Consider the following 13,144-nt stretch of genomic DNA (forward strand, 5'->3'; position numbering starts at 1 on the left):
TGTCTGCAGTGAAGTTCTTTATACCCTTTGACTCTTCCTGTGTGAATGACCAAGTGTGTGTATGTGAATAAGGAAGTGATACAGTGAAGAAAAAACACCAATCACAAGTAATTCTGTACTTTAATTGGTTAAATTTCAAATCCATAAACCCCTCACATTCATATACAGTACTGTAGTTTCACAATCTGCAGTGTTTCACTGCTTGCTTTATTGGTTTTGCTGATCATCTGAAACACATAGCCATTTAGATTTCCATTCTGAATAAATTAAAAGTATTAAAACAAATACAAATCAATGACGTCTTACAAAAAATGCAGCGAAAACTGAAACATGTGCTGTGTTCATTGCTTTCCATATAATATTTTGACAAGGCATATGTGAAAACAACTCCTCGACACAATTAACCTTTCGTCCCATTAATTGCTACACCAGTAGTTTTATATTATGTGCGTAGTTTTAAAAGCACTGGAAAAATAGGATCTGGATTATTATTGTATGAAATAGGCTATTACTGCAAATGACAACATCTGAACCGTGAGGCTAGCTGGCTGTGGATTTGAAAGCACATGAGAAGTGAATTCAGGGTTAAGACAAAAAATAAATGTTTGTATGCAGGACAGAAGACAGGCTAAACTGCTCATGGTAAATCACAGTAGGCTACTGTGAAAATTAAAAGTTCACAGAACAATCTTCAGTTTGGCACTGTGGAGTAACCCCTAAAAGTCCTCTGAGAGCCCTTGAAGTTCTCTGAGGAACCAGGGGTGCATCTTGAAACCATAGTTGCTAACTATGTTAGCTACTTTGTCGTCTGCAATGCAATTTCCCATTGGCAACTTCCCAAGCTGCTGACTGGCTAGCATCTATGCTTTCAAGAAACATACCCCAGCTTTGGGAGGAACCCTGTTGTTTTTTTAAGGTCAAAAGAACCCAAATGTTTTTTGTTTTTAGGAACCAACCATTTACCACTGTGGGAGACACCTAAAGGTTCTCTGAGGATCCTTGAGGTTCTTGCAAGAACTTTTAGGTTTCACAGAGACCTTTAATGTTTCTCAGAAAACGGTTTAGGGCCTACAATGGCAAACGAAAGGTTCTTTGGGGAGCTTTGAGGATGTATTTTAACAGCACATAATACATATGCTGTGTTGTAACACTTAGAATGGCTTTGGTTTCAAACTAAATATGTACTTTAAAGACTTTATGTGAACCCGGGCTGCCACAGTCTCTTTGGGGAAAAGTATCTATCAAAAAAAAAAGAAAATGTAGCAAAGAATAGTTTTTATCCAAACTGGCCCAATAATTTAAATACACACACATACAGTACGACCCAATGAAATAACAAACCAGCCCAGATCATACCATACAAACATTTTAAACCAATTGAATACCAGTCTAAAAACTGACAAAAAAAATCTTACTTTGTAATCCAACAAACTTCATACCCCAGCCCGCAGTTGTGCAAAGTGTACTGGTTACAGTACATGTCTGCTTTTTTTTTTTAATGTTAAGGTCAAAAGGTGTCTGAAGGTCAAATGTTATAGGTCAAAGGTCACAGGGATCAGTTTCTCTGCCTGCTGCAAAGACAGCACGGTGAACATTTTTGACGTCTCGGATCCGGCCGACAGGCTGAATCTGATCTCATGTCAGCCAGTCGTCCGGTCTAGGACTAACTTTGTTCTCCACACACACACACGCGCACGCGCACGCGCACACGCACACGCACACGCACGCACGCACACACACACACACACACACACACACACACACACACACACACACACACACACACACACACACACACACACACACACACACACACAGCAATGAAGATGATGACAGATCCTCTTATTCCTCCTGCCTCAGCAACAGCGGGGGAACATCAGAAGAGGTGAGCAGACCAGGAGAGGTGACCCACAGCTGCAAGGGACCAGTAGTCACAACTGCTGTATGGGGATGGGGATCGGGGTGGTGATATGGGTGGGGGTGGGCTTGTAGTGGGTACGTGACGATCACAGAAGCGAGGCGATCGTCCTGTTGAAAAACAGGAACAGAGGGAGAGGGAAGCAGAAGAGGGGGAGGAGGAGGAGGAGGAGGAGGAGGAGGAGGAGGAAAAGATACAGATTGATCTACACATACTGTACATTCTGACAGAACAATGGAACGCATTGACACAAGTTCTGTGTGTGTGTGTGTGTGTGTGTGTGTGTGTGTGTGTGTGTGTGTGTGTGTGTGTGTGTGTGTGTGTGTGTGTGTGTGTGTGTGTGTGTGTGTGTGTGTGTGTGTGTGTGTTTGTGTGTGTGTGTGTGTGTGTGTGAAGAGCGTTAGAAAACTGTGACTCACTGGTAGATTGATCCAGTGAAGTCATCCACAAAGCCACCTGGAAGACAAGATCTCATGAGATTAGTCATGAGAAGAGTGTGCCTGCGTGCCTGCGTGCGTGCGTGCCTGCGTGCATGCCTGCGTGCCTGCGTGCGTGCGTGCGTGCATGCAAGGGTGCATGTCTGTGTGTGCCTGCCTGCTTTCATGCCTGCATGCCTGCGTTAGGCTGCATCAAACGCCCCTGGAAAATGAAAACTTTGGAATAACCCACTCTGCTCTTGCAGTATTGTTCCTTTGCACTATCATAACTCCCTTGTAAATGTATATCTTATTTTGAGGCTGTTTTGATCAAATACAGTAAGCACAGTCATTTGGAAGAATGCCCCAGTTGCTTCTCCGCTTCCCCAGGACAATAAAACAACACATGGGTGTTCGAACATGGCTAAAATGATAGCAAATGGGGGCTAAAACCTTGCTGAAGGAAGGCCAAAAAACTTGCTAAAAAACACGCACAGAGAATTCAAATGTGGGAAGGGAACTGGAGCATTCTTCCAAATGATTCTCTTTACTAGTTTTGAACAAAAAAAATATAAAACTGCACTTTTAAAGGATTTGGCTAATATCCAATGCCATTCAAAATGTCAAGCATATTGTGCTACCCTTTAACATTAACCAAAGTTGCTAAGATTTTACAAGGGTGTTGTTAATACAAATTATTTTGCAAAAGCAGAGTAGGATTTTCAAACGTTGGGGCGTTTGATGCACCCTAGCCTGCGTGCATGTATAAAGCCTATTAAACTTCAGTTTCATTCGGTAGGGCCTGTCGTATACATGAGCATCAGAATGACTGACAAAAAGAAACCACAGCCACACAACCACAAACTGTCAGCCACCTCAGCTGTCAAACAGCTACACAGTAGTACACAGTCAGTACACTGTGACACTTAGCATGCAAGTGGCTGTATGAAACTGCGACTAACTGACAGTGATCAACTGAAAAAATGAGGAGGGGTTGAGATACAATAGATAGAATTTCTTTTTCTTTACGATCACTGTTCAAATTTGCCATCATTGTGAATGTGTATTGTGGCAATTTGGGCATGTGGATAGTACTACATTGATGATGTATACACTGTCAATGGAATAGTGACTATAAGAGGCATTCTATTCTATTCTATTCTATTCTATTCTATTCTATTCTATTCTATTCTATTCTATTCTATTCTATTTGATTCTATATATTGTGTACAGCAGGGGAGGGAAATTATTTTGGCCTGAGGGCCACATTGGGTGGTGTAGAATATGGATTGCAGGGCCAGATGTCGCACACAACATGCCTTTGCCAATAAGAAATACTGCAATCTACAGACATAACTTGTTGGCTAATTCACTCCTGCACATTGCAATATTTAGATGTGACCTTTATCAATTTCACACCTGCAACACTCTTTGCTCTTTTTAGAATGCTAGGTGTGAGTATGGTCATTTGGATTTAAAAGGCTCTTATCTGTGGGCCAGATGAAATGGCTCAGCGGGCTGCATGTGGCCTCCGGGCCTGAGTTTGAATGGTGTACACTATGTGCTCCATTTACCTTTCAAATATTTTTTAGGGCTTTTTGTGCCTTTATCGTCTGATAGGACAGTGGAGAACAGACAGGAAATGTCTGGGAGAGAGAGATAGGGAAGGATCGAGAAACGACCCGGGCCAGGAATCGAACCTGGCTCGCCCGCATAGCAGTCCAGTGCTCGAATTACAACATAGTTACTTGTTTCTTTTTTTATGGAGGGAAACGTGAAGGCCTAAACCGTACCTGGTAGACAAAGGGTGTCACAGAAGATGGGGCACATGTAGCAAACACCGCAGACCTAGAGAGAGAGAGAGAGAGAGAGAGAGAGAGAGAGAGAGAGAGAGAGAGAGAGAGAGAGAGAGAGAGAGAGAGAGAGAGAGAAAGAGAGATCATGGATCATGATGAAACAAGGAAGTGTGCCAGGGTACATGATGTCCATGAAACAGAAGTGGATGTGCCATATGTGCCATGTGTAAGATTATACAGCTACTATGAACAGTATGCATCTGTGTGTGTACAGTACATGTGCATTTGAGGGTGTGTGCGTGTGTGTGTGTGTGTGTGTGTGTGTGTGTGTGTGTGTGTGTGTGTGTGTGTGTGTGTGTGTGTGTGTGTGTGTGTGTGTGTGTGTGTGTGTGTGTGTGTGTGTGTGTGTGTGTGGTGTTGTGTGTGTGTGTGAGTGAGTGTGTGTGTGTGTGTGTGTTGTGTGTGTGTGTGTGTGTGTGTGTGTGTGTGTGTGTGTGTGTGTGTGTGTGTGTGTGTGTGTGTGTGTGTGTGTGTGCCTTGTAGCCTACTTCACAGTTCTTGCAGTGCTCTGACTCATCACCCTCCTCACATGGGCAGCTATCACAGTGGCCACAGTTCTGCAGACGAGAGAGGGGGGGGGCACAGGCGGGTGGTGAGAGAGGGTGAGATAGAGGTGAAAAGACAGGGAGACAGAGAGAGTGCACAAGAGACAGAGAAAGGTGGAGAGAGAGAGGTGGAGGGTGTGCAGGTGAGAGAGGGTGAGCAACAGGATGAGGGGAAACGAGAGAGCGCATGAGAGAGAGAGAGAGAGAGAGAGAGAGAGAGAGAGAGAGAGAGAGAGAGAGAGAGAGAGAGAGAGAGAGAGAGAGAGTATGTGTGTGTGTGAGAGAGAGAGAGAGAGAGAGAGAGAGAGAGAGAGAGAGAGATAGAGAGAGAGAGAGAGAGAGCGAGAGAGAGAGAGATAGAGAGAGAGAGAGAGAGAGAGAGAGAGAGAGAGAGAGAGAGAGAGAGAGAGAGAGAGAGAGAGAGAGAGAGAGAGAAGATATACTGTACCTTGCAGAGCCACAGACAGATATAGCCAGACTCAGAGTGCATTAAGTGCTTTGCTAATCTAAATCAAAGTCTGATATTGGCCATGACTGCAGCAGCCTAAAAGGTTGAACACCACTTGGTGTGGTGACCAAGTGAAGTTCTGCAGCATTCTAGAATGAAATATGGTGGGTGCATTCCGTTGGCATGGTTTCGGTTGCTGGCGCGGAATGTGAATGTTTGTCTGGCGGTTGTGTTTTGGGTTTCCTGTGTGTGTGGGTGCCACCACATCATTGATATGCAGCGCCTCACACCCACGAAGAAGCCCTCTGCTTTTTATGGCATGCCGGTTTTTGGCGCCATTTAGCCCGTTATTTAGAATACTTGCCCAAGTATCACTTTAAACAGAGAGACTGGATAATACTCCTAGAATCTCTGCTTTAAAGGTACACTGTGCAGGAAATTGTCAAAAAAGGTAGGCCTACTGCAACTATGCTGCTCATTGAAACTGGGCTGCCATATTGCCAAATTTGATATTTACATGAAAGTTTACTCAGTAATAAACAAATATTTTCTAGTATGGTCCAAGTAGAGTCATTTATGCAGATAAAAATGGCTATTTTGGGAAATTCAAAATGGCGGACCACGGAGAAGATCCCCCTTTTCATGTATGAAAAGTGCAATTTTTCCAGTCATAATGAATACTTAGAATTTGGTGGTGGTGGTAAGTATTCATGAAAAAGGTAACATTAGTGAATGGGCAGCATGAATTCTGGAAATAAACAACTAAAAATCTCACACAGTGTCCCTTTAAGTAGCTTGATGTGTGGGCAGTCATCTGCTAAAACTCATACTCTCGTAAATCTTTCAAATGACCATGAACTGAAGAGAAGGGTACATTATCTTCATGATACTAAACATGCACTTCACAAATATACCACACCAAAGAGCCAGCTTCATACTGCAGGCATAGCAGTCAGAGTACACTCACACCTATAATGACACCATCCCAGCGAGGCAAAAAAGTCACAGTTGTTGTACCTCACAGGCAGAGCAGACTTTGCACAGCGATCCTGACTGGTATTCGGTGGGAGCACTCTCCTCCTCCTCCTCTTCTTCTTCTTCCTCCTCGTCCAGGTCAATCACAACCTCTGTCGAAGAGAAAGATTATGTCAAACTTCACCTGATAATAGTGAGGATATTCAATGAGGATATTCAATATCTGTAATAATTAAGGTCCATAACAAGGCTTTTGTTGATAAATGAGGGGACAGATTCAACATCTTGTGTCAAAGTCTTGAAGATTCAAAGTCTTGTGGGTAGCCTAGTATGTTTCCAAAAAGGTACACAGTGGACGAGTATACCTCCTGTCCTTTAGCCTACTGTTACTTGTGGCCTTGCAATGCACAGCTGAACTTAATTGATGGAAGTTTTGTTCAGCAAAATTCAAAGGTCATTATCTCATTTGCAATTGGGATGTTCAATGGGGAAAAGCCCCCCAAAAGTTGCTCTGCCAACGTGTTGACAACAGGGATACTTCATTGCTTTTATTACTGACAGGGCAACACCAAGGCTAAATCCCAAAAGCATCAGGAAAGAATGGGAGGAACTAGTTTGAGTTCCATCCAATCTGACTGACTTTTGGAGACCAACAGTTTCAAGATGGCTGTGGAGGCATCAGTAGGCTATTGATGCATTGGCACCGACACATATTTATTCAGAAGATACCTTATTCTATTTTCAACCAGTAGAGCCAGAAAAGAGAAAAAGTGCACTTGGCAACAACTTGCTGTGTGTGTCTGACAGATAGCCTTGTACAGTAGCCTATCTCAGCTGTTACTTAAAGGGCACTGCTAGATTCTGTTCTGAAATTTGCCATCTGATTTCTATTTACACAGAGAATTAACACTGCTAGATGTAACAAGTACTTTTTGTCTCATTTAATACATAGTCTTCAAATGTATCTTCACAGTGAGAATAACTGATACTGCTAAATGTAAGGGGTAATTTCTGTCTCATTTAGTACATAGTTCTCAAACTCAACAGCTAATAGAAATAGTCTGTGATGACATCTGTCACCCCTGAGGGGTAGGCTATGTGAAAAATCATCTTGGCGTATTTCTAAACTGTAACCTGACTACTCAACAGTCACCCGAGCCAGCAGCAGTGGCTGACTCAAGTTTTGTTTTAGCCGAAAGTGTTAGCCGCTAACTTCCCCTAGCTGCCGGTTGCCAGGCCGGTTGCCCTTGATCTCCACGGCTACATCCTCGCACGGGACTGGCTGGAGGACAGCCATGCAGCCGGGCTAACCTGATGTTCCACTTTTGTGATTGGCTCTTTTGTTTCCCAGCCAAGCGTCTCTACAGTGTGCTAACCATGACAGGCCTGCTGGCCTTTGTCTCAGTGGGTCAAAGCTGGAAAGAGAGAGAGAGCGAGAGAGAGAGAGCGAGAGAGAGAGAGAGAGCGAGAGAGAGAGAGAGAGAGAGAGAGAGAGAGAGAGAGAGAGAGAGAGAGAGAGAGAGAGAGAGAAAGAGAGAGAGAGAGCTTGTACACCACACCTTTTTTCACTTAAAATAATAGTATAGGACATACGAGTCTGTCATAGCAGGTTATGCGAGTAGAAATCCAATACTCTGACAAATACATTTACTCCAGATGATGTTACGTTGAAGCATCGCTGAAGCGGAGTGGGGGGACTTAAAGAGTTTGGCATAGTTGGGATGCCCGCCACTGTGCTGATATAGCAGACTATTTTAGGGCTGAGGTGTTTGGAAAAAAATGCCCGGGAGGGTTACATGAACAGTGCTGACGAGAACAGAGTGTCCAAGACCGTAATGGAAGCACAGTAATGAGTAAAATGAAAACAAAAGAAAAGTAAAGTCTATAAATAGTAGATCTAAATCTGTACTTGAGGTGAGAATAATGTTCTCACACTATTAGCACGTTTCAGGTAGTGAAAAAAGGAGAAAGTACTGGAAGTTACTTCACTGCAACTTAACACCAGTGGTGCTGGCCCTGCCGTGGCCAACCGGTAGGGCACTCCCCTACCATGCGGCTGACCTGGGTTCGATTCCCACCCCTCCGTGTCTCTCTCCCAATTAGCTTCCTGTCCACCTCTCACACTGTCCTGTTGTCATAAAAGACACAAAAAAACAACACCACTGGTGCTTTTGTTAAAGCTACACTAAGCATGTTTCCTCTTTGGTCACCCTTCCGGCTGAAGGCGGGACAGTCCATTATTCAAACTTCAAACTTCTCCTACACTTCCATTTTGGAGGGCGGCAACGTGAAGTTGTTGAAGAAATAGGCCTAGTTCCTTTAACCATGCTCCAAGTTGTTGAACCACTGAAACAGCTTTTGAAACATTGCTTTCAAAAGAATGAATGGTCTGAATGAACGGTCTACCTCAGTGGTCATGCAAGGGTTAGCACTCAAACACTTGGCTACTCTACCTGCTTCTGTTTCATTAGCGGCATCCTCCTCATCGTCATCATCTTCAACGGAATGTTCTTCTTCTGCCTCCTCTTCCTCCTCAGCTGCCTCATCCTCCTCTTCCTCCTCTTCAGCTGCCTCATCCTCCTCTTCAGCTGCCTCCTCCTCCTCTTCCTCCTCCTCAGCTGCCTCCTCCTCCTCCTCTGCCTCTTCCTCCTCCTCAGCTGCCTCCTCCTCCTCTTCCTCCTCTTCTTCAGAAGCAGGGGCAGCATCTACCTCACTCACTACTTCCTCCTCAGCTTCCTCCTCCTCTGCTTCCTCCTCCTCTTCCTCCTCCTCAGCTGCTGCCTCCTCTTCTTCCTCCTCCTCCTCTTCCTCCTCCTCCGCTTCCTCCTCCTCTTCCACAGCCTCCTCCTCCTCAGCTTCCTCCTCCTCCTCTGCAGCCTCCTCTTCCTCCTCCTCCTCAGCTTCCTCCTCCTCCTCTTCAGCGGCTTCTTCCTCTTCTTCCTCATCCTCTTCTTCAGCAGCAGCCTCAGCTTCCTCCTCCTCCTCTTCCTCTGCTTCTTCTTCCTCCTCAACTGCTTCTTCCTCCTCTTCCTCCTCCTCAGCTCCCTCCTCTTCCTCCTCCTCATCTTCTTCCTCCTCCTCTCCTCCACCATCACCCGCATCCTCTTCTTCTTCTTCTTCTTCACCACCCGCCTCGTCCTCCTCCTCCTCAGCCTCAGCAGCCACCTCCTCCTCCACCTCCTCTCCGGCGAGCTCCTCCTCTACCTCCTCGGCTCCTGCCTCCTCCATCCTTGCACCCCCGGCGCTCAGCAGGGCAACCAGGAGCCCCAAGAGCCAAAAGTGCCTCATAGCAGCCATCTTATCGGGCTACAGTAGTACCTCAGTGGTACACTAGTCGCAGAAACAAGTGGTAGTGGTTAGTCCCAAGCCGATAGTCCCAAATGCACAGCAATTCCAAGTCCGTTAGCAGTGCACCATAAAAACAGGCAAAAGCTATCCAGAACTTGCAGCAGAGCTGAGCTCGCCAGAGCAGCACAGCGCGACCTTTGGAGGTTTCAGACACGCAGGGATCCTTCTAAGGGTATTCCAAACTCTCTCACGCAGTCACACACTCTGACACACACACACGCACCAACAGCTCCAATAAGACTGAGGTAGTTCCCGGGACAGTTAAAAATCTTCTGTTAGGATCTTTCCAGAGCTCCAATCTGCCTTGTCCGACACCCCTCCACACACACGGAGGGCAAACGGAAGAAGGAGAGGAGAAAGGGCGAGAAAGAGAGAGAGAGAGAGAGCGCGAGAGAGCGAAAGAGACAAGAGGAGAGACACCGGCCTTTGGTGTGCACTTCTCCCTGGCGCATTCACACACACACTGGCTCGCATGCCCAGGACGCCACAAAACAGTGGAGCATTGAGGGGGTGAGTGACGGAGGCACATGGCTATGCAAGTATGGAGCTGCTTCTCGCCTTAAAAAAAGAGGGAGGGAGTACAGGGCCGGGGGAGAGAGAGAGAGGGGGGGGGGGCATAGAAGGACTAAGGTGAAAGAGAGGCAGAGACAGAGGGAGTGAGAAAAAAGAGAGAGAGAGTGAGAGATAGATAGAGAGAGAGAGAGAGATACAGCGAGAGAGAGAGAGATACAGCGAGAGAGAGCGAGAGCGAGAGAGAGAGACACACACACACGCACACACTGACTATGGGGGAGCTATGGGGGGCTCGTCATGAGAGGGCCACTGAGTGTGAGTAGGCACACTGGATCTAATGACACATGTACACTACTGTCTCTCATTATACTTTATATACTGTACCTGAATGTGTAACCCCCCCCCCCCACACACACACACACACACACACACACGCACACAGTACTTTCCCAGACTTAACTTTCTGTCTCCCTAAACACACACGCACATGCGCACAGTCAAACACGAATGCACATACTTTCTCTGTCCCTCTAATGTACACACATTCTCTCTCTCTCTCTCTCTCTCTCTCTCTCTCTCTCTCTCTCACACACACACACACACATTCACGCATGCACACGCAGGCAGGCAGGCAGGCAGGCAGGCAGGCAGGCAGGCAGGCAGGCAGGCAGGCAGGCACACACACACACAGCCGCTGACAGCTTTGGCCGGGACAAAGACATCTGAAAGGGCCCCAAACCCAATCAATACAATGTAATGAGGAACCAATTCTGGGGCCCCTCTCTCCCTGGGCCCGGGACAAGTGACCCACCCTGTCGGCTTCCCTGCACACACACGCACACGCACACACGCACACACACACACACACACACACACACACACACACACACACACACACACAGTCACTTTAATGTAGGCCTACATTCTCTCTCTCTCCTTTAGACACACACACACACACACATTCACGCATGCACACGCAGGCAGGCAGGCAGGCAGGCAGGCAGGCAGGCAGGCAGGCAGGCAGGCAGGCAGGCAGGCAGGCAGGCAGGCAGGCAGGCACACACAGCCGCTGACAGCTTTGGCCGGGACAAAGACATCTGAAAGTCTAAAGTCTGCCTAAATAGCATTGCCTGGCCTCCCGCACATTACAGCACATTATGTGCCCCTCCAAGGTTTTTGAGGGCCCTCGACAAAGAAATTGTGATCACAAAATCTCAATCCCAACTCAGATCAAAAGTTGACAGATATCTGGTACTGCCTGAACCAACATGAAGGTATTGTCGCATAGAGGCTCCAGTATGTAAAGGGTTCATAAGCTTGTTTTATGGGAATTGGTCTGTGGGTGTCGTAGTTTAGCTCTCTCTCATTGACTTCTATACAAACGTCTGTGGTAAAGACTCCGCCCACTTTTGCCGCTTCCTCTTCACTTATCATGGTCCATTTTTAAAATTAATTTTAAATTATTTAGCTAACTTCACAACAGAACAATGCATGAATTGGTATAACCGCCGTCACTGAAGAGATTGCCATTGTTTCAGAAATATATTTCTTGGTATTTTACGTGGATATTGAGTAAATATCACCCATACATCTCTATGTATTTTGAGCGATTTTCACCCCAGCCGTCATTTTTTTCCCGGAGCAACCGATTCCCGGAAGTTAACATGGTTATGAACCTCTAGATACTGAAGCCTCTATGATTGTAGTAGTGTAACTGTAGTAGCGCGTAACTGTAGTAGTGTAACTATAGCAGCCGAACAAACATTGAACTAGTGTAAATCAGAGCATTCATGACGACACGATTCAATATAAATTTGTTAAGGCAGCGTTTCCATTATTTTCAATACTTAAGAATGCCGCATGATACGATTCGATCGTTGGCCGTAGGAACGATGCATCGATACATATTGATAATTATTTACAGCCCTACATTCCACCCCCATTCATTCCACTGGACTTTTCAATCACTGAATTTGGGGAGGTGCTGCCACACTTACAAAGTGGTCATTGGTTCTCTGCTTGCATTCAATCATTACCAATGGGGCCCCTTTTTATCTGGAGGCCCTAGGCAACTGCCTAGCTTGCCTGCCTGTGACACGCCTGGGCACATTATGTGACCTTCAGTTGATCTCCAACTCTCTGAAACTTCATCTCCAAAGTGCTGAACACTCTGCTCTTTTGTGCTGTCCCTCTCTCTCGCTCACTCTCCTCCGTTCACCATCCTTCATTTCACCACTTCAAATCACTTTCTTTTTTCCTCCCCTCTTTCCACTTTCTTAATCCTCTGCTCTCTCTCCCTCTTTTTTCCCCCTTGTAAAAGGTCACATCCACATCCAGGAGTGCGACTCGTATCGTTTTGGATCCAGTTGCAAGCTAGGAGCTGCCTACCTATTAACAAGTGACCACATGATACTGTACAGCAAGGGAGAGAAAAAGCAGACACATGTTCATCTTCAAACTTATATTAACAGAAGGACTTACAGTTTATCAGCTATTCATTTTCACTTCGTGTGTGTGGTTGAGACAATGAATCGAAATGAGACATCTATGGGGGACATAAGCCTTTATTACAAATGTTTTCATTTGGTAACAAATTCCTGAAACACGAGTCAGACGGCGCTGCGACAAGGACACCAATGCCAAACGCGGTGCAGTAAACTAATTGCTTGGGAAGTGACAAATGGTGTTCCGGGGGGGAGAGCGAGAGAGAGAGAGCGAGAGAGAGAGAGAGAGAGAGAGAGAGAGAGAGAGAGAGAGAGGGAGAGAGAGGGAGAGAGAGGGAGAGAGAGAGCAAGAGAAGACGAAGGACTGAGAAAGGGGAGGGGAGACAGAGAGAGGATGGTGAGGTGATAAGGGAGGGGAGAAAAAAGGAGAGAGAAAGATGAAGAGAGAGAGAGAGCGCAAGAGAGAGCGAGAGCGAGAGAGAGAGAGAGAATTAAGAAGACTCTTCACCCCCAAAACGAAATGTGAGAAGTGAGAAGCATGGACACATGTTGCAGACATGCTGCCTCCTTACACTTCACCCAATATACACACACACACACATCACGCCACATCCACTTTTGCTGATCTTACCAGACCCTTAAACTAGCCCCGTGCATCTTTAAAATAAGACACTGCTCAGC

At 46.0% G+C, this 13,144-nt stretch overlaps 1 protein-coding gene across 1 annotated transcript; it reads right to left on the bottom strand.

The window, feature by feature from the left end:
* Window positions 1-101: 101 nt before the first annotated feature.
* LOC134467151 (cilia- and flagella-associated protein 251) lies at window positions 102-9,986 on the bottom strand. The gene is made up of 6 exons (XM_063221065.1): window positions 8,612-9,986; window positions 6,201-6,310; window positions 4,679-4,747; window positions 4,128-4,182; window positions 2,338-2,374; window positions 102-2,028 (listed from the first exon to the last, which is right to left on the bottom strand). Exons 1-6 carry the CDS (start codon window positions 9,453-9,455, stop codon window positions 2,007-2,009), a joined length of 1,137 nt encoding a protein of 378 aa, XP_063077135.1. The 5' UTR covers window positions 9,456-9,986; the 3' UTR covers window positions 102-2,006.
* Between the last annotated feature and the right edge of the window lie 3,158 nt (window positions 9,987-13,144).

The sequence above is a fragment of the Engraulis encrasicolus genome, chromosome 17 (assembly GCF_034702125.1).
Source record: "Engraulis encrasicolus isolate BLACKSEA-1 chromosome 17, IST_EnEncr_1.0, whole genome shotgun sequence".
NCBI lineage: Eukaryota > Metazoa > Chordata > Actinopteri > Clupeiformes > Engraulidae > Engraulis > Engraulis encrasicolus.

Excerpts from the sequence above, each read along its gene's own strand:
- LOC134467151 (XM_063221065.1), bottom strand. The coding sequence starts at position 9,455 with ATGGCTGCTATGAGGCACTTTTGGCTCTTGGGGCTCCTGGTTGCCCTG. Across the intron at positions 2,375-4,127 it reads TGACACCCTTTGTCTACCAG|GTGGCTTTGTGGATGACTTC; the intron begins GTACGGTTTAGG and ends CTTGTCTTCCAG. Across the intron at positions 2,029-2,337 it reads TTCACTGGATCAATCTACCA|GACGATCGCCTCGCTTCTGT; the intron begins GTGAGTCACAGT and ends GTTTTTCAACAG.